The sequence below is a fragment of the Tigriopus californicus genome, chromosome 4, assembly GCF_007210705.1.
Source record: "Tigriopus californicus strain San Diego chromosome 4, Tcal_SD_v2.1, whole genome shotgun sequence".
Lineage (NCBI taxonomy): Eukaryota > Metazoa > Arthropoda > Copepoda > Harpacticoida > Harpacticidae > Tigriopus > Tigriopus californicus.
This window is the reverse complement of record NC_081443.1, coordinates 2,626,374-2,647,633: the sequence shown is the minus strand read 5'-3', so window position 1 is coordinate 2,647,633 and position 21,260 is coordinate 2,626,374. Positions and strand designations below refer to the sequence as shown.

The 21,260-nt window shown below is 40.9% G+C and overlaps 2 protein-coding genes across 3 annotated transcripts in view; both read left to right on the top strand.

Moving 5' to 3' along the window:
* Window positions 1–1,695: 1,695 nt before the first annotated feature.
* LOC131879530 (uncharacterized) lies at window positions 1,696–3,589 on the top strand. Its single transcript, XM_059225880.1, has 3 exons — window positions 1,696–1,838; window positions 1,919–2,168; window positions 2,496–3,589. The coding sequence occupies exons 1-3, from the start codon at window positions 1,828–1,830 to the stop codon at window positions 2,727–2,729; spliced, it is 495 nt and encodes a 164-aa protein (XP_059081863.1). The 5' UTR covers window positions 1,696–1,827; the 3' UTR covers window positions 2,730–3,589.
* Window positions 3,590–4,437: 848 nt separating this feature from the next.
* LOC131879863 (zwei Ig domain protein zig-8-like) overlaps window positions 4,438–21,260 on the top strand; it is a 39,922-nt gene continuing 23,099 nt past the window's right edge. Inside the window, exons 1-3 of one of the 2 annotated variants that reach the window (XM_059226316.1) lie at window positions 4,438–4,720; window positions 15,289–15,505; window positions 17,699–17,841. In XM_059226316.1, the coding sequence (XP_059082299.1) occupies window positions 15,427–15,505; window positions 17,699–17,841 (222 nt within the window). In that variant the 5' untranslated portion in view covers window positions 4,438–4,720; window positions 15,289–15,426. Of the gene's footprint in view, window positions 4,721–15,278; window positions 15,506–17,698; window positions 17,842–21,260 lie in introns of those variants that run through there. The other variant, XM_059226317.1, reaches the window with a different exon arrangement.

Genomic DNA, 21,260 nt, shown 5'->3' with positions numbered 1-21,260 from the left:
ACAGGATTGAGAGAGCTCTCATATTGGGAGAGGCTAAAAAAGTTGGGACTGTACAGTGTTCAGAGAAGGTACGAAAGGTATCTGATACTGTACGTCTTCAAAAGTATCCATGAGCTTTGTCCCAACCCAGGATATAGGGTCATTTCTAGTGACCCGCAGAGGTTTAATGTGCGTTTTGAGAGCACCTTCAAGCCCTCGAGCATCCAGGCTAGTTCGATTAATGAAGTCCACATCTCTTCATTCTCGGGCTCCTTCAATGTTTAATTTGCTTCCCTCTCATATTCGTAGGGAATACGTAAGCCTTGTTGATCCGGTAGCATCTTTTAAGTCAGCCTAAGACAAATTTTTAGATAGCATTCCAGATCAACCCTACATTCAAGGACTAGCTCGGTCTGCCAACTCAAATTCGTTGGTAGACCAAATTTTACATAAAGTCTGAAAGGTAATAAACATATCCCGGCATTGTGCCTATAAAGAAAGTTCTTGTAAAGATATTAGATCGTATTTCATTTGATGAGTTGTCGTAAATGATAACTGATTGAGTAATCTACAAAAAGCCTCAGACGATAGAAGACTCATTTAGGTTAAATGCAAATCTTGATCAATGTCGAGTTTGCTTTTTACTATATGTATATTTCCTTCAGACAGACCAAATTGATCCTTAAAAGTGTTTTTGACAAAAATTGTTATATATGTATAATTTTGAAATGATCTTTATTTCATTTGGCTGTTTGTGATGTGCTAGATGGCGAGCATGAGTGGACTATTTTCGCACCCGGAAAACATCTGGCATTAACAGTTCAAGCAATGAGAGCATCGTAATAAAAGGTGCCAATGACCAGGGACTCTGCTTTGGTGTCCTTGCATTGACTAACGAATCAGATAATGCCGGGAGCATCCGTCGGCAAAGGAAAAACCTAGCAAGTTGTTGCAAGGACTCTAAAGAGAGCGGAAGTATGCCAATTACTAAAATAAAAATTGCTTTTGCTAGACCAAAATACTGTTCTCACTAGGTAGAAGATCTGGAAATTAATGGTTAACACTATCAGAATGGATGAGTTAGATAAGTCAATGCAGAGCTCTTGCGTCTATTTTCTTATTTGACTGACTGAAAGCAAGACAATTATTTGGTAAACGGTTTGTTCGTAGTCCCCGTTGAGGGGTCTATGCCTAGACCATAGAATGACCAGACTTTACATATCGCGAGAACAATGACGATCCCTGTCCTTCATCAAGTGGCACATTGCCTAGTGACTCAGGCGGCAAGTACGGCCTGGTTTTGAGTACATTTACCACTTCACTTCGTTCGTAGAAGACCCTGGGATTGAAATTATCCCTATCTTTTTTAGTGTACAGAACCGCTGACGCACAGTCAATTTTTCTCTGCACTGATGCCGGTCCAATGCGAAATCTAGTCACTATGTGAGCTATATGATCATATGATAAATGATCATGCACATAATTTCTCTTCTGTAACGAACTGTTAACTCCAAAAGAGCGCAAGTATGTTTTCGTCAACTTGGCATTCAAGTTTTGGACATCACTTAGACTCTTTCAAAGGCACAAATCAAAGTTTTAAGAACAAGTCCACAGAATCCTTGACTTCAGTTCAGTGCGTGAAATAAGCATGCTGATGAAAACTTTTGGGCTGCTGGTGTGTAACATGCATCACATGGTGTGCATCTTATCGTTTCGTTACATAATCTCCCCCAACTTGCTCTGAAGCACGGGCTTTTCATCCAAAACAGGTGGATCAGTAAACAAAGTCAACGATACACGAACATACCGTATTCACAAGATAATTCAGTTTGTTTCCAATCCTTCATCATGCAAATCAGGTAAATGATAGTAGTTATTTCCCAAAAATATGGGTATCACAAATCTCAAATTAAAAACACACCGTGTTATTACTTATTAGCAAGGCTGAAGCGTCTGATGTCCAATCCATTTTTGACGTGGTCAATGAAGCTTACCAAGTCGAAAGCGGCAATGAGCACTTGGCTTTTAAAAACGTCACTCGCTTTCGGAGCTTGGACGAGGCCGCGGCCAAATTGGAAGCCACTTGGGTCCTCAAGGATGAGACTGAACAAGTGGTGGGCGTGTTAGTGGCGGTGGTGGAAAAAGAGGAAGTCGATATTGGGCCCATCGCAGTTCGAAAATCGATTAAAGTAAGTCATGATCACTGGAAATAGATTAAAAGCAAAAGCTATCCAAACTTGTTGCGAGGTATTTTGTGTCAGATTGAGTTGTTCATGGCGGCTTTGTTGTGGGCATGCCATATTCGGAGAGGCCCACGTCGAGGAGATAAGAGACTTATAATTGCATGACTATCTATCACAATGTCAAATTTAAAGGATTTATACATCCATTCGAAGGTGTGATTTCTTATGCCATTTCGGATTTTACTTTTCTTGCATTTTTTTCAATTAAATTCAAGTAAAGGTCTTATTTCAAGCAACTACTATCGAGTATCAATTTTCTCTCTCAATTTTCAGGGAAAAGGAATGGGAAAGATGCTCCTAACGTTTGCCGAAAGTTTGGCCCCAACTTCAGTGGTTTGGGTGGTCTCTTGTCGAGCCGATTTGTTTCCTTGGTATATCCGGAACGGTTATGTTGAAGTGAAAAGAATCCCTGTCGAAGATCACATTCCTCGTGAACGGTTAACACGCAAAAATCTCGAGATGGTCTGCATGAAAAAGGCTGGAAAAGGAAAAGACCAGAAGAAGTAGACAATGTTCCGCCACGCAAGAATATGGATGATTCACTCAACCTTTCAAGCGGTTCTACAACTTTCTGAATTTTCAACACTTATACAAAATGTTTCATCTCTCGTTCGTTGCCAAGGCCTTTGGCATTTGCCGCCCATCAATATCAATCTTTTCCTGGTCATCCCAAACGTGAAATCCGTGAAGAATTTCAACCCTTGAATCGGCTAAATGTCAGCCAACAGAAGGATTCTGATCATGGTCTAAAGGGTGCATCTTCTGTTCCTTAACCGGTAGAATGCTAAAGTCAAGGCCATCAGATCCCAAAGAAAGGATACTTCTCCGATCCAACAGCCGTGGCTATACACTATGCCAAAATGAGATAGATATTTTCAACTTCGGGAAGTGCAAACGGCCTTGATTTCCCTCGGTGTTTCCGCATTGTTTCAAAGTGAAATGCGCCTCTTCTGAGCGAGCATACCTGGACTATTTTGTACTTGACACGATGTGATAATGCCTTACTTCTGGCAAAAGAAGATGCTTCAAATTCTTGCATTCCAAAGGGTTTTCGTTTGCATTTTTTTTTTATTCGCTTCTCTCTCCCTTTTTCTGGGAGCCCCATTGTTCATTATGAGACAAATGTGCAAATTTGCAACGATGACTATAGGACCCCAATTTGTTTTGAGCGCCATAAAATAAGACACGGCCAATCAAGATGTGAACAGTTTTGAAAAAGGTTTGACGGGCCACTTATTGATTTCATGTGCTAAAAATAATAACTTAAAGGTGGACCAAATATTGGTGATTGTGGAGAGTTTTGGATGTACGTTTTGACCATCAAATTGAAGTTTTAGGGCGAAATAGAGGTACCAATTCAAGAACAATTCTCTTGCATTAGTTAAAACCGCGAACACGATAACAAGTTAGATTTCAGGGGAAAATGATGATACAAAGAACAAGATTGATGTCTTGATAGGAATGTACAATATCCAAATTGTACCCTTGAGTTACCTACCTTATCATACGGTGTCGATAGATTCCAGACCTTTCGAACTTCTCATAACAGGTCACTTACGCAGAACGTATGTCACTGGACTCTCTGTCACTTTACTCACGGTGCTGAATCTTTTAAACGATGTTTTCCAATTTCATGTAAAAGTGCTGCCAGTGGTTCAAACCGGCTTGAAAAAGTTTGAACGAAGCATATCTATTAGAGGATTTGAACACAAGGATCTTCCGAATGACAATTAGAAAAAGAAAAAATCAGAGAAGAGCTAATAAAAGCATCTGAGACTGTGGTTAAAGGTAAGACTTTTGAAGTATCGGAGTTGTTTCCCTCCTCTGGTAACCTATGTAGTTCACCTCCATCCATCGTTTCCAAAACAATGGCAATTCTTCACACTTTGGCCTCGATGCTCCTCTCACCAACAACCCAATCGATTTCCGTATTCGGCCTCATTTCTCCAACTCCAACTGTGACTTGTTAATGGAAAAACTACCTTCTCCACATCTTTCTTCTATTGGCCAGTATCTGCAAAGTATTTGACCGTTCCTCTTTTTTTCTTATCGACCGTAATTCTAAGACAGGCTGGTTTTCACCTCGTTTTTGCTCGCCATTTCCCCGTCTACGGAACAGCATGTAGTACTTGCTCCAACGGGGAAATTGAGTGAGCGAGCGAGCCTTAAAAGCTTTCGACGGGCGAGGTCCCGTCATTCTTCACCGTGTTCCAAATTTCTTTCGTTCGCTGGGGAACGGAGCGCCAAAGGTCTTGTCGGAGCCCAAGGGGACTGCCAGGTGGACAAATGGAACCACCGTGGAACTGGGACCAGCTTTAGTAAGCTCAGTTGTCAATCGCCTCAGCTGAATGCAGAAGGTGGAAAGTGGCTTTGACTCACGGTAAACGGTGAAGTGCGTTGTGTTCCACAAATTGGTGCGAACTGTACGGGAACAGAATGAGCGATAAGATATCGAACACAGATTCCAATTGATTTTTGGCACACTCTCATCCTCGTGGGTGAGTAAACTTGTAGATATTGGCCCCGGCCAAGAAAATAGACTTGGAATGAATCCAAAAGAAAGATGAGAAGACCTACTTCACTAGCCGGTAAATCGTTGTTTCCAGGATTGGCACGATCTGCATGATCATGGTGATAATGGGGAATGAGTTGTCTTTAACGCATGTCACAAACATTTATGATAGCTCTGAACCAAAACTGCAATGTGGGACTTCCTTATTTCCGAAAAATACCACACGCAACACTGTTTTGTGTCGTATATGCAACTACATATACGAATATATTAAACTTACAACAATTGTGCTTTCTTGGCAAACAAAACAAATTCAACGTACAAATGCGGACACTTCAAACTGATTTAGTAATATTTGAATTTTTGACAAGCTTGGCAATCGCACATCCAACCTAGCATGACGTCACCATAAAGTCGCCCTTGAGTTAACAAACTTCTCAAAGTTACCTTAACCAGTATTGAATTAAGTCTCATCTAAACTTGGCCATGCATTTGGGATTGAACATCAGTTTAGAGTTTTGAGACTGGGGAAATTTGAAACTTGCACTAATTCTCACCTAAGATATTCTATCAACCAGGAGGTTTTTATATATAAACCATCTCTTTTCCGAGTTAAAAGCAAAACCGCGTCCCTCCTAACAAAGCCCAGGCAGGCTACAGGTTTCCTATGAAGAAAAAGTGCAATTTTTTCAGTAAACTTTTTTGGGCCCCTGGCGATCTCAAAGCTGGTCAAATTGGTCTTAGACTTTCCTGGTACTTTTTAGGAGACTGAGTGTTTTGCGACAAGATGTTAAGTTTAGCCTTGGGAGTCAGAAAAGAGTTCGGAAGAGACTGGCCCAAGGAAAAGGCCTCAAACTCAGACTTAAAAGCCGCATTCAATCGACGAGGTTCTTGAATCAACTTGAAGTTTAGAGTTACAGGGTTAGGTGCTATCATGCGTTACGATTTCATGAACGTTAGAAAGAAATATTAACCGATCAATTGCTGTCTCATCTTATTGTGAACATTTCCTAATACATTGAACTGTCAAAGGTTAAATTTATTCGAAAGATATATGGTCTTATATATATTGATTTTTGACCCGACTTGTCAAGTTTTCTTGTGATTCTTTAACATTGAAAATGTATAGCATGAAGTTTCCATACATAAGAATGGTCTCTCATGTCACATCATTGCCGTTGGAAATTGTGCAATTGTGAAATGCGCCTAACCCTGTAAAATGACGAGATGCCGTCTGTTTAACCAGTCACAAAAAGGTTTGTCTGCCTTGACAATAAAACCGATGGGCTTATTACGAGTACCATAGATAAAAGTCTGGAGATATTTACATTGAGGTTTCTTGAAAATTATTCTTGGTCCATACAATTCGACGAGAAACGCTGCAAGTTGCTTAGTTATTTTGTTTGGCAGAGAGTGTTACCCTATTTAAAGAAGCGAACATTGATGAATATTTTTACGTCTGTATCTTTCCTGCATGCGCATTGATTATTGATTGGGCCAAACGAAGTATATCAAGCGGATATCAATTTGGATCGCCAAAGAGAATGAGTTCATAGGACCTTCTAAAGTATTGAAGCATACGCGGACAAGGATTGCCAACGAGTCTATCAATGCAATTGCCCCTTCATTATCCTAGAACTTATGGCCGAGTATCTGAGATACTGGCGAATTTTAGAGCGATTTTTTATTGCAGAAGAAACTCCTGTTGGAATAATAAACTCAGGCTATGAATAGGTTATTGTCTTTGATGTCTAACTTGGCTCAACTTACTTCGTGATTGCATTTTCAATGTTTTTTTATTACCTCGAATAGGTGAAATCCCCTAAGAGAAATCTCTTTCAAAACACTTATCCTGTTTTTACTGTTGTAATCGGCCATGGAATCCCATCTTCAATTCGTCAACCGTACTAATGACTTGTTTAACAAACTTTCAAGGGGTCCTCATTTAAAGACTGCAGCTTGAGCTTTGACATAACAACAGCAAAGCTGTTTTTTTCTTTAATGAGGGGCACAAACATTCACAAATTAGTTCAAGAGGTCAGAGCATTCTACCCACGTAATTTTTGACGCTGCAGTTCAATACAAAACGATTAGGGAAACCGGAGTTAACACAACTTTGAGAAACCGAAGTGAAACTTTTATTTAGGATAAGGAAGTAAGCGCATTTAATTGCGTCCTTAAGTACCGACTAATAATTGGGGTTTGAGAAACACAAGAGGTATAGAAATTTTATTCGTATAATTCAAATCTAGTACCGTAAGAAACAAGTTCGAAATATGGCCGTTGTTCAAGTTTTTACAATCTAAAATCTCGTGAGGTTTGCCTCCATCAAGTTTTGGGTATCTAATATTTTCATTAAAACAATTAATTTCATCTTCAAATTATACTTGCCTATTGCAAAAGAACTAATTGTCTTTTAATCGTTACAAGAAATATGATATTAGATATTTCATGGGCCGAATCAGTTCATTAGCTTTCAAATCAAAAATCCCTGAAGTCTCAATAAAGTTAGACACACGAGTATTTCGATACAACTTTTTGAACTTGAGGCTGCAAAAGAGTCGTCAAACTTCCTTCCTGTCTTATTTATTAAATGAGCTTTGCTTAGATCAGAGTGTAATAAATGGCTCTTTTCAAGCGACATTAGCTCAAGTTCTGTTGGATATGGAGCCAAAGGTCTGAACGTGAATTTTGGTGTGTTTTCAACGAGTCCAAACTACGAGGAGTACGTATTAGTAGCACTGGTAGCTACTTCAGACATCTTGAGCGGACAATATTCGCCAATGCCCTCCAACTTTCATCATTAATTTGACTCTTTGTGTGCATTCTTGAAAGAGTTAAGGCGGTGGAAATGTTCATGTCTTCTAATCCTGAAATTGCTAATAGAAAATGGAAAAGGGGTTCACGAAGAGCGAAGAGGGGGCAAGAAAGCTGGCTCGTTTTCTCTACTTCTCCGCTATGGTTTTGCCCGAAACGAGGGAAAACTCACGGAATGGAATCAAAGCTCAATTCCTGCAAAGGTGAGGATAACTGAGTGCTTCGCTCTAGATATCTAGGGGTTTGCGACCAATAAACAAAGCGAATGAGACAAACTTTGGCAACCTCGCTATTGACTATCCATGAAACGTATCAACCTTCTCAACACACGGGCCACACTTGGCCATTTTGAGGATTTACTAAATGCAAAGGTGAGAGACGCAAGCTTGACAATTGTTGTAAAATTGCAAAGTTTCAGCCTTAAGGTGGCGGTTTCTGGTCGATTATTTTTGGCAAAAAATTGCAGATTGTAAAGTTGGTTCATATATTACTCTAACCGGAATAAATTGCAAGAAAAAGCTGTATGCCATTTTGCATTCACTTGTTGAGCCTTGTCTCATGAAATAAATTCAACCACTCACTGTAAGTAAGTCTTACACTCATTTGGACTCTGTCGTCCGGATCGGCAGCATTGTCATTCTTTGAGGCTTCAATCTTCCTTTGACTGCAAGTTGGTTTTCATATATTTGCTTGAATCCTGTAGAATATCAAATGAAGGTCGAAGGTCCTTTTTTGAGCCCAAGAATGTTTACTTTGGCGGTGATCCCTAGTAGAAAATCTTCTGTGCCTTTGTTGATATCCAAACCTCTTTGCCAAAGTAATAATACTAAGACGGCAACGACGACGACGACGACGAAGACGAGGTATAAGCCCTTCAAAGAGGCTCTCGAAGGTACACTCAAGGGTTCCAAAGATGAAATCTATCCCTTCGTTCTCAAAACATTCGAAAATTGTGACTCCCAGCTACAATCAGTTTTACGTTGCTCAAATTCTAATCTTTCTAAGATCTTGAACTTCAATGGAAAGTTCCGGAATGAATGCGGATGCTTCGCTTCTGGTGTGTGTCTCCCTCGGTCTCTAGCCTCCATAAACTACGTGCGAGGACGGAGGATGGAGGATTGGAGGATAGAGGACAGACAACTGGTGAATTGTGTGCACTGGGTCCCAGGCTAAGAACTGAGAAACTGGTCTTGGTCTTAAAAGTGTTCTCCGGCTCATGAAAAGCATCTTGTCATGTTTGCCCGGAGGTACACTAAGTTCACTTCCAAAGCCAAACGGTTTTGGACTGTTGAAATGGACGGCTGTATTTTCCCCTGAACTCGGAAAATAAAAGACAAGGATACGAACAGAAATGTACAGACCTGAAAGAAGAAGAAAGGGGGACGAGATCTGTTGTTAAATGGACATATTTCCACTGAAGTCATAGACGTAATGAAAGAAAACAACCTTGGCTCATCTCATTCTAGGAGTGACGAATTCATAAGAACACTCGAAGTTTTTGGAACAACATATTTTTTCTCCTGTGTTGGACAAGAAGCTGCCATTCGTGGTTTTGAAAAGTGCCCAATTACGAACAAATGTCTCGCATTAATATTTATGTGTTCCCAAAGTATTTGACTTATAATTCATACGCATCTCAGAACGTATAGACAGACGCTGGCAGGTTGTCTCTGCCTATATAATTTTGTCCGTTTAGAGACCTGAAGGAAGAGACATTTGCCGGTATTAACCAGAAATTTTAATTAACCAGAATCAAAACCTGAGTATGCAGATAAAATTCCGAGATGCTAAATGATCACCCTATCTCTTTCATGAATTTCATGCATTTGAACGTGATGCTGAACTTAATTAATGCAGGGTTCATGAGACTTCCTCATGATACATGAGAAAGTTAAAGAGGTGGGAACCGTTTCATTAGTTTATATCTAATTGCAATAATCTTAATTGTGGGATGAACGTATCTCTCATGTTTTTTTCATTCCCATAACCCCTTACCCTGCTCGAAATATGGTTTACGTTCTGCACTTCAGAGGGCGCTTTGTGAGTCAGCCTCTACCAAATTAAGGGCCGATATGGCAGATTCCTCTTGATTGAATTATAATGCGTTTGCGTTGTTTTTGGCAATTTTTCTCAAAATCTTTTGCATAATTATTGATCTGGGTCACATAATGTCCGGAAAAGAAATCACTTTCTTGGCACGTCACCAGTAGTTTATTTAGCAATCTACCTAGTGTCTTCCCGTTTTCTTTGGGCTATCTGACGTTGCAAATAAATGCCCTTATTATCCAATCCATATCTGAAAGTAGAAGATTCTTAATGTACGATTCCTAGAAAAGCTTCTTGCCATCATGAAAATCGTTTTTTTTCTCACAATGGCCCAACCATAACGTGACAAAACTCAGAAATATTGACAGATGTTTTGCTCTAAAAAATTTCAAGTAAGCCTAGTCATAAGAGATCACATTTTCCCCCTTTGAGAATACGACATTGCCCTTCTTGAAGCACTTCGAAAGGTCCAAATAGAGAGCCGTCTTTTTACAAAAAGACTGCATTTTTTCTATTTACTATGGACGCTCACTTTCCTCTCTCGGAATGGAAAGTGATTCGGAGTCCGCTCCATTTTCCGGGAAATGAGTCTGGCTCCAGTGATTTATGGCTGTAAATAGTGATCTTCCTGACTCTTTGGGGACTTTCTTAATTCATCGTTACGACACCGAAGGCTTCCTAATCATGTGTAGATTTGGGAATTTATCCCATTTCAATGCTTTCTTGTCTGGAAAAGAGATTCCGAAAAATGTGCACGGAGCCCAACTGATCCCTTTTTGTTCCCCCAAGGCAAAGGAGGATCATGGTTGGTTTTGATCGTTAATAATAAGGCCTAAGAGAAGCAAACAACGTTTTTCCTTCGCCATTCTCTGTCTCCCCTCCCCTAGCACACCCACACTCACTCCCACACAAGCACAAAAACGGATTCCAAGCCGCCAAGAAGGGGCCCAAGGAAGGGGACTTAAACACGGATTTGGCAGACGAATAGGAATTGCGCCCTGTCACCTTGAGGATGGCAAGTCATGTATCACTCAAGATCGAGAATTGGACCCAGAGCCACACCAACCAGGGATTTCTGGATGCCATCTTGAGATCTGGAGAGAGCTTCTCTTGGTTATATATGGACAAGTTTTCTTTTGTACTCTGGTCTGCCGAATGCGAATGAGGAGAAATATTGAGCATTGCTGAATTCTGCTCCTCTTCCGTTCCCTTTTCGCATTCACTCGCTTGGTCACAAATAAGGTCAGCAGGCTTCAAATCAAGGCCCATTGTTTATTGAAGCACAACCATGAAGAATGGGCTCATGGGAGCCAAACGCTCGGATTTCAACTTTAATGTGATCACGAGCCTGTAGAAAGGAAACGAAAGGAACCAGGTAAACGCATTGTTTCCAACCTAGGAAGAAAAGAAAAGTAATATGTGTGTGTTTGAGCATCATCTTTTTTATTCTTATTTTAAGAGTATCAAAACGCTCTGGATGACTTCAAATTGAACATGCATCGGATCCAACATGAATACTTCTTTTTGTGGCAGAAAATTTGAATATTTAACCATAGTACAGAAGCATGGACATTAGATGTGTCTAACCCATAGCAACCTACTGAGATCGAGAGGCTCTTACTTGTCGACGCTTTGAATTGCCCGTAGTGACAGATGTAGAGCATTCTTTTGACGAAAGAAAGAGCCTTTGGCCAATTCAGCACTTTATCTCCTTTTTTCAAAATAGGATCATTTTTTGCCTTTCATTTTTATCTGGAGAGAGCCTGCAGCCCAGGAACGAGAACATTTTCAAAAATAAGTTGGAATCAAACAAGACGAGGATACAAGGTCTTTATTTACTTGACATGCTCGGAAAGTACGATCTCTTCCGACTGTTTTTTTGGAGTACCTCTAATTAAAGAACTCGGTACAAGAAAGTCTCAGTAGTATGGCATATGGCTCTCCGATAATCTGTTTAAAAAAACATCTTTTTATTGTGCTCAACTTGATTTCCTTTCGAAAAGCAAATGAGATACGATGGGCTTTCAATTTGAGCTATACATTTAAAACTCTTCACGTCCTACTCAATATTCTTGAGGAAAGCACAAAAAGTCGCTTCCCATGAAATCTGACCATTTCAAGGTTGTATAAAATATTCATTAAAATGTCCCTATTATTGGGGATACTTCTCCGTAACCAGTGGTTTAATGAAAAAGTCCACCATCTTTCAAGTCTTCAGGGAATACTAGACATGATACAATGGGTGTTGTTCCCATTATTCACTTTTCGTGGCGAGCGAGCATTTGAAAGTCTCATCCATCTTGAAAGTTCAAAGCGTGCCAAGTCATTCACTTGTTCATTTTTTGATGGGGACAACCAAGGCTTCTTCTTTGCATATTCATGATGCCCACCTGACCTTACTTCTGCTACTTTTTGGCTCTCAAGCACTAACTTTTCGTGACGGTGAAGTCCTTAGCGGTCTTTAGGGGATCATCTGACAAGGATTGCATTTTCGACAAGGTCGATTTTGTCGTGGGTGTGGGTTTTTTTTTGGCACAAAAAAGTGTCCCTTGCAAGAGGGGAACAATTGCTCTCAAGAACCCAGAAGCCATCCATGTCTTCTGAATGCCTCCAGGCTCCAATGGAACAAGAGTTGGTGTTGGTAAAGGCCAGAAAAAAGACCTTATAATGTTGTAAGTGGCTGGGAGGACAAGTGATATCCGCTCAATTTCACAAGGTCTCACTTTGTCTCGAGGCTTAAGCGCTTTCTAGCGAGAAAGAATTGCACTGCTAAAAAGGTCAGGCAATGAAAAATACTGTAACATCGGAAAGCTTCATTACAATCTTCATTGAAACAAACCAACACTCGGCTGTTACTTTAGGGCCCCTTTTAATTCACTTAAATGATCCGCATTCCTTGAGCAGGCACACTATAGAAGCTCTGCTAAATCTTCAGCACGAACGCTTTAAGAGACATTTAATATGACACGTAGCGTGAAGGATGAGGCACGGCAAAAGATCATTTTTGCGTCTAACAGGGGCCTAGTTGACGTGGAGTCTGTAAAGAAACATAAATGGCTCGTGCTTTTGCCACAAGGGTTCCAATTCCTAAATCAGTATAATTTTGTTGAAGTTCAAGGTTTAATATGTTGTGGTAGGTCTGTGAATTTTCTCGTCACTCATATTTCAGAGGACAATAAATGGAATTGTCAAATGTGCAATTTTTTTTTTTAATTTAGCAAGCATAAGCCCTTCTTTTATTCACTTTGGGCATGCAAGAAAATGAGCAATGTTACTTCCATGATAAGCAAAAAAAAAAGGAATTTGAGTCGACAGAATTAGGGTGTCGCCTTCCTCTCCATCCATGTGTTCAAACTAGCTTGGGCATCAATGAAGGAAGGCCAAAGAGACTTTAAATCCACGTCACGTTTTATCCTTTGTTGTCCGTTATCTTTGTTTTGTTGTGTGCAGGCAACGAAGGCGTTGATGGAGTCAGCTGATGTGCACAAATTGTCAAGTTGCAGGGGAAATCTAAAATCTAAAAGAGCTTAGGCAAGTTTTTTCTCTCTCTCATTCATGAAGGGGTGAAGGCATTGTTCGCCAAGGCCTTGCGTGTATGGAACAATATTGGGAATGCTATTGCAAGTTTTTTGCGAATTTAATCAGTTATTGGCTGATGAAATGGGTTCACCGAAAGTTTTTCGCAAGTTGCAAAACAGCAGCAAGCTTCTGGAATTTGGAATGACATTGAACGGATGCAAAGACAAATGTCTTGTTCTTGTTCTGGGGAAGAGTTTGTTTGACCCAATTTGGCGAACACAATTATCCTGACTGTCTTCTAGCCTATATCTAATGCAATGCCGACCTTGATGTTCTTTCCACACGAAGTCTGCTAGTCTTTGTCATGAAACAAGTGGATCGGGTAATGGGCGTATAAATTTGGACCAGAGTGCACTTCTTGGTTGGGCTACTTATCTAGATTTTCGAGCCAATTGATCGGATAAATGAGACAGATCCAGAGCTCTACATCATATGAAAGTGCTTTTGAAATGTGCGTGTAAAGAAAGGTCGCTCTGAATATCCCATTCCATTACCCTTGTTCCTCTCTATATGCTGTACACAATTTTGAACTTGTGCGCTTTCAGCGCCCTCCAATCTTTTGTAGTCGAAGAACAAAGCCGCAGTAATAAACCTGTCGATCATGATATACATAAGGCGGAGGCCAACCAGGCCGACCTTGTGGACTTCTCCAAGGAGGAAGCCATTATAGTAGATGTTCCCACAGAAGTCATGTGGTTTACGAGAATTATCAACCCCTGGATGTGGGAGTGATTTGGCAAATGGGAACCCTGTCAAGATTATCATTTTTGATTAAGAGAAAAGTCCCGAATCATCGGGAGCCTTGGAAATGAAGGGTCAAGGTTGAAACTTGTGGGTTCCCAAGAACAAAAGAGAACAAGACTCCTTTGGCTCACATCAAAGTTATCGCATGAATAAAAAAATTACACAAAAAATTGTTGACTATGATCTCATAACGTGATAGAAAAAAACTTATTTCAACGAACTAGCCTCAAAAGAATCCTTGAATTAATGCAGCAATGAGTGTTTTGTTTAACTATAGACATTGCTACGGTGAATGAGAAGTGATGCTTAAAACCGAACCTCATTGTTCAAAAATATCTTGATATAAACACTGTGGTTGCGTTATCCATGAACCACTCACTGGATTGTGAAAGGAGAGGCTCGGGTCGAGAAAAAAAAAATGTTCTTTATACCTGATTGTCCTCAGGTTACCAAGATAATATATTTCAAAATTCTGGTCCATTGAACGATTCAGTCAAGATTGATGATGTTTCAAAGTTAACTTGAGACTATATTTTTTTTTCTTTATCGCTGATGGCGGGGTTGTATGGCCAAAATTCGGGGGATGAGTTTCGTTGTCATGAAAATCAAAGAGAGTGATTTGGGATTGTGGGTACGGAACCTTTCGTTTGACGGGTACCATGGAATTAGGTAATTGTAGTTATCTTGTAACGTGGTCAATGCATACGAAACAATTCAATCAGACGATTTTTGAAAAGTAGCTGATTAATGTCTGTTATCAAAAGCTTTCAACCATATTTTTCTTGGAAGATGATATCCAATTATTGGGAGTTCAATTGTTTATATGGCGCCTGAAGGGTTTGGGTATTTATTTCCCTTGTTCTGAAGTCAATGTGAACCTTGGAAGAGATTTTTTGAGAGAGGTTTTTTTTGTCCATAAGTTTGCTTAAATTGAGGAATGACCACAGTTTTCGCAAATTTAAGGTGCCAAAGTCGTGACTGGGTTTAAACAGCTTTGGATTCAAAACACTCGATTGGCGGACAATATGGAACTTCAAACTACAATTTGCTTTCAAAATGTCATCTTTGGCTCACGTGCCTTTTATAAGAAACTTGTTACATCGCTGATCACGCAGTTCATTGCCTATCAACATCTCCTGACTTTTTTCAAAAAGAAATTAATCTTTTAAGAATATTCCATCTTTAAATGATGCCAAAACTCGGGAATCAATGTAAAAGCCAATCGATAAACCGACCATGTGAAACCTCGAAACCTCAACACGAAACAAAACCAATATGCTCTTCTTGCCATCCCAAAGTACACGCAGTGTTGGCTTTATTCATGTGTTATGAAATAATGCCATTAGTTTACTTAACTTTTTTTTTCAGCTCCGCCAATATTTAGGATCCCGTGCGTCGAGTGAATGTCCAAGCATCCAATCTTCAAAGCCGAAAAAGGTCACCGCCGAGTGACTGGACGTGTCCGACCCAAGAGAGTGCCTTTGTAAGAGGTCTTCTTATGGAAAAATGGCGGCAAACACGCCGCAGAAATTACTCTACTTCGTCTTTGTCAGTCTGGCCTTGCCCTTGGTCCTTAACTGTAAAGGTAAGAAGAATGAAGCTGAGATGACGGGAGAGCCAGACAAGTGGAAGAGAAGAGGCATTTACTGCCAAAAGGCCACAAAAACACCAAAGGTCGAGCGCACTTTTTGCCCGGAAAGGACGACAACAAAAGCCGTCAATTATCTATTGGCAATTGAACTCACAATCCTTGGATGGATCATGAGTTTGAGATCAGTTTTGAAACTGATACAAAGTCAAGTTGAAAGGAGCCAGGTCTTTATTGTTGACATTAGAAATGGCAAAAGAAGCAAGTCTCATAAATTCTAAAACCACTGTTCCTTCATTGTTTCATCTAAAAGCTTGCCATTAACCAGGGCCTTCTGAAAACAGTCAGATGCTAGGACATGCATGATTTATATACTTCCTGGGTAAGAATAATATCAAGCCAAAATTGCGGTATTTATTTTGGAGTTGGAATCAGATCATTAAAACCCTATATTTTCGAGATGGTCAACTGGTATCGATATTTCAATAATTTATACAACTATTTATCAACCATTTTACCATAAAGTTGAATAATTTGAAGCCCACTCTGGATTGTAGAGGCGCTTTTAGAGATTGAAGGCCACAAGACCTGGGATTGGGTAAGAGGCTGGAATCGAACCCACGAACCCAAGAACATCTCTGTTGCACGCAAATCACCATCGTCGCTTGGGGCAGATGGTTTGAACTGTTTTATTACCACTTGTTGGTGCGTTCAAGAAAGCGTCAGCTGAAATAGAAATTGTTCCCTTCGTGCGTTGGCGTCTTAAGAGTATTTTTTACCGCCGACTTTATCAGCCGTCATCGAGCAAAGACAAATCAAGGGTGAAGAGCTCCCCAAAGCCAAAAGGTTGATAGACTGTCCAAAGCGGTCCGAAAGGTTAGACAAGAAAATGGAGCGTGGCCCATAGAAGGGAGGGATCCAATTTGGTCAATGGTTGACCTCCAGTAATAAAGGTCGAAATCGATCAGGTCAACCGTGGAAGGTATAGTTCCCGCAGTATCCAAATCCGCAATCCCAATAGCGAGCCCATTTTCGCAATAGGACTTCAATTCAGATGCTTTTCGCTTTGGGGGTGAAGCAGGACCCGTTGAAGCAGGTAGCTTGTTTCGTGGGCATAGAGTTCCTACTTCAAAGAAGATGGATCACGAGTAAAAAAGCAGCAAAAAGGGCCGCCAACGAGTCAGGACGGGAACGGGAACGAGGAAGGAGGAAAGAACGAGTTTGGGAACAAGTCTCAAAGTGTGGAAAAAGCCTGGAAGAAGTGAGATTGAATTAACAAGAACTCTTGAGACTGCCGATTGCCTGAGCTCGACGGGATGCAAGGGAACTCAATTGTAGTATGTACGCACGTACACACTTGGTAGGCACTATGTGCTGTGTACTGTACACATAAAGACACGTGAAGATTAGGCTCCTTAGCCAGTAGTGCAATGCCATACGTACTGTTCTTGAGCTTCTCCACTCGTTTTTCTGTAATTTCAAGGGGCACCATCAAGGCTTGGCATAAATATACTTTCTGCAGTTTCCCGCTTCTCCTCTGCTTCTGGCTGTAGTTACTCCATAAAGCCAAGCTTTTTATGGTTTTACAACTGGTTATGTTACCTGCTTCCAGTAGAACCCTCCCCGAATGAAAGCCAAACTATGTAAGACCGGCTCTGTCCTCTTTCCTTCTACTACGTACATTGGACACTAGATCTGGGCTCTCTCTTATTTTTTATGCAATACTACATGGCTTCAAACAAAAGAGCCTTTTTGTGTCGGACTTCCAGTTTTTGTGGCATTTTTCACCAACCGCTTAGGCATGATACTTGAAATACTGCCTGATAAGGGGTTTTAATTGCAGCAAGAAATATATATGTGAACGTGAGATGAGGGAGGGCAATGCAGGCACTCCCAAGCGGAGCCTTTGGTCAAATGGCCGATTCATGCTATAAATTGTAAATCTGATCCCTATCCGCTAATGAAACAGAATCTGGAAACGCTCTTGGATAATTAGATCTCAGATACTGTTTGATTTGATTTCTAAAAATCATTTCTTTACCTCGATGTCCAATCCAAGAGAATAATCGCTTATTTAGAGCAACATATAAGGCTTCACTAGAGGCTTCACTAGAGGCAACTAGGTTGAAATAGATTACTGCCCCTCAAACTAGAAAGTACTAATGAAATAATGTTTGTTCGTTGTTCCAGGTCAATACGAGCATTTTCGTAACCACGAATCCGTCTTCAAAGAGTACCAGCCCTACTTTGAGCACGAGGGATCCAATATGTCCACAGTGGCTGGACAAGATGTCTCGTTTCAATGTGGCGTAAGGAACCTGGGGGATAGATATGTGAGTAACTCAATTAGAGTTTATGTGCAACACCTTCACTGGTGGGTAGGACATGCCAATTTGGGCGTGCCCCAATTCGAGTCGGTCTCTTCGCATGAATGAATGACTTTCATCACTAATCCTCTGAGCTCTACTTTCCGGAATGGGTTCTGTCTGGTTTGAGGGTGGATGATGATACCATGAAGGCTGCACCTTTCGCCGTAGTTTTGCTTAACTGGGGTACTTGACGTATGATGAGAAGTTTAATGCTCCCAAGGGAGTTCCTTTCAACAAGTTGTGACTTATGGGACCTAAAATGGCGTATCATTGCCTTGTCGGGGAGATTTACTTCAATCCCATCTCTCAAGTCATTTCAATGAAAACTGTTCTCCAAGTTTCAATGCATATATTTGGTAAAAGGTCACAACCCAACTTATCTTTTTTTGTAGCCGAAGGTCGTCTTCGTTAAGACTCGCATTTCAGACAAAAAGAGACCAATCAGCAAGTTCATGGCCATCGAACAGGACCGAGTATTTACTGTACATCCAGACATAGGAGGAAAATTGGAGTAACTCGCCCAGATCGCCATTTGCAGGATTGTAGTTCATACTAAGGTGTAGTGATGTTAATCTGATTGGAACTTAAGGCGGCCAAGGATTTTCGAGCACGAGACAAAGGCGCTGCTAGGCTGAGGAAGGCTTCCAGACCTGTTTCACTCTTATCTGAGCCCCCTTGTCTGGTGTCTGAATGGAAACTTTTGATTGGCCAATGTAACGAGTCGTATTTGAAACAAAGGAAACCTCAAGGATATGGAGTCACATGCTGTTGTTAAAACCTACTTACTGTCAATCAAGTTTGCTTTCCCTTTCTTTCGCTTTGTCGAGATTATGAGGATGCTTTGGCATCTACCCGATGATGCTCAATCACAGTCTTTCTCTTTTCTTCATTGATGACTTGGTTCTTTTTTTGACAGAGAGGAGACGAAACAAAGTAAAGTAAGGAATAGTGAATTGGACTCAAGCTGACTCTTTTGACACGGCAACTAATTTTGACTAAGGCTTGAGACAGGCGTCTTTGCCTTTGAAGAAACGTCTGAATGAAAATGAAGGAGCGTTATTTAAACTGTAAAGAATGAATAATCCAGACAAAACAATGACCGCTTCGGGAATAATCAAAGATATGTCATCTGAAAAGTTTCTCATTTTGTGTTATTTCTATACAATCACTGGTTAAAGATTAAAAGTTAACTGGGGTCTCAAAATGGAGTTTCAAAATCTTCGCTCTTGATTTAAAGGTTGTATATTCAAATATAAGGTCCAAGGATCAAGAGTAGCCTTATGAACAAGGCAAGGCATTGAGAGGCTTCTCCACAAATGACGGTGGGTTCAAATCAAATTCCGCAATCGGAACTAGAAATGCGTGGGAGAACATTTAGCTTAGCGATTAGCGCTAGTTGACACTTGTTAGATTCTCCTCCTAGAATCTTCTCATCCAAGCTGTTTTGACATCAATGTTATCGACATCAAAAAACAGAAACCTTATAGTGTACAATGACATAAATTATCATTAAAAATCAAAGATATGATGGCCGTCTTCGTTGGTCAGGCATGGCTCACATCCAAAGCAAGCAATACTAGTCATTAAAGTAGGCATAGTAGTACATCCAACAGGCCCACAAGAAATGTTCCCATCCCACTTGGACTATTTTCTCTCACGGCACATAACGATCCAAACCTCTTCCCTTTCATTATCTTTATTCAGCGTACAAACCCAAACGTATTCATATGTCAGTGGTTTCTCGACCAAGATTTGGAAGTTGGTCTTTCCCGGTTTGAAAGGCGCACTTTGCTCGTAGACTCGCCTTGACCCTTCTTTGGGTTACAAAGATATGCCTGTGATTTGAGTCCAGTCTATAATCTGTCTTCAGGAAGGAAACCCGGGTCTATGGACTCATGGGGGATTTCATTTTGAAAAAGTTTTGGCACCAAAGTCGCTAGTCCGCACTTATGAAGAGGGAAGTACCTTTCTACATTTCGAGGATTGCATTGAATGTCATCTCAATAGACGAAGTTCCATTTTCTTGGTCCCACTCAAAACGAAGAGAACGAAGGAAGTGGAAAAGGGCACCTCAAAATGTGAATGATAATAGACCTCGGAATCGTCTAGATCGCGAAAACTTTCCAAGAAACCTCTTTGTCGCCATTCCTTGCTTTGGATGACCATTTTCGAGCCTACTGGTCTCGTCAATCATTTCCTTATACAGAGAGATCCTTGGTCCCTTCCAAATTTCTACATTCTATCCCTGGTCGAGAAAAAGAGAAGCTTTAAAGAAAGCACACGTGTCACTTCTCTAAAGGCAGACCTTTAAAATTCCCGAGGTAAACAAGGAAACAAGAAAGTTGTTGTGGGTTGTGCCAAGAGATTGAATCGCTTCTCCATTTCTCCTAGTCCTGGCCGTTGTTGTTGTTTCTTAAGGAGGGAAGGAGGGGAACCCATCCCCAAGATGAGCTGCATTGCAATCATGTTCAAGGACCCTTTTGAACAAGCTTGTGAGCGAGATCGGCATCGATTTGGAGTTCACAAATTTCCATTACACTCCCGTCTCCCACGGGAACCGAAACAGAGCCATTCGCCTTGCAATGAAATCCAACCAAACCTTTAGATAATCTGCAGATAACGAACTGTCTCCAATTGACCCATTTCCATATCATTTTGGACAACCTCGTTCCACAGCATTGCGTCATTGGGATGATTTGACTCCATGACATCTCTGACAGTGACCGTTCGCTCTGCTTAGAAAGAAATTAGGATTGTCTTCCACCAAGCTTCACGGTTGGTAATTGGAATTGGCTTTTGCAAGATTGAGTTCAAGATATGAGGAAGGCATGACGTGTCTCGAAGTACACTGTACATTCATTCATGCTGGTTTGCCGGCTTGGTGTGCCATCCTCAAAAGTCAAAGCTTTCAAGATGAAAGTGGAATGTTTCCACATGCAACTCTTAACTGGAGACAAACCAGGAGCGAAGGAATCCCTGAAGGGCGAAGAAAATCCAATATTGCCCAATTTTTCTTTTGCCTGCATGTACAACGGTATGTTGTAGTCAAGGTACCCAAAGATTGCTCCGGTTTTCATTAAACTCACGAACGGACGTATGAGTGAGTGCACACCGGGATTTTGAGTGACTGGTGGTGGCAGCACTCAATCCACTCACGGCAAAAGTCTTTGAATCAAGGCGCTCGTCCTGTGTAGGAAAAAAAGTTTACAAGTTTTTGCCATCTGATACCAATTTGGTCGCCCCATAACTTCCTCTTCGTCTTTGGGCAGCGAAATGGCTTTCTCGCTCCATAAATATTTATCCCCGCCGAAACTAATTCGTCTAAAGGTCGAGGAGCCTCGAGGAGCCTCGAGGAGCCTCAAGGAGCCTCGAGAGCCCATCTG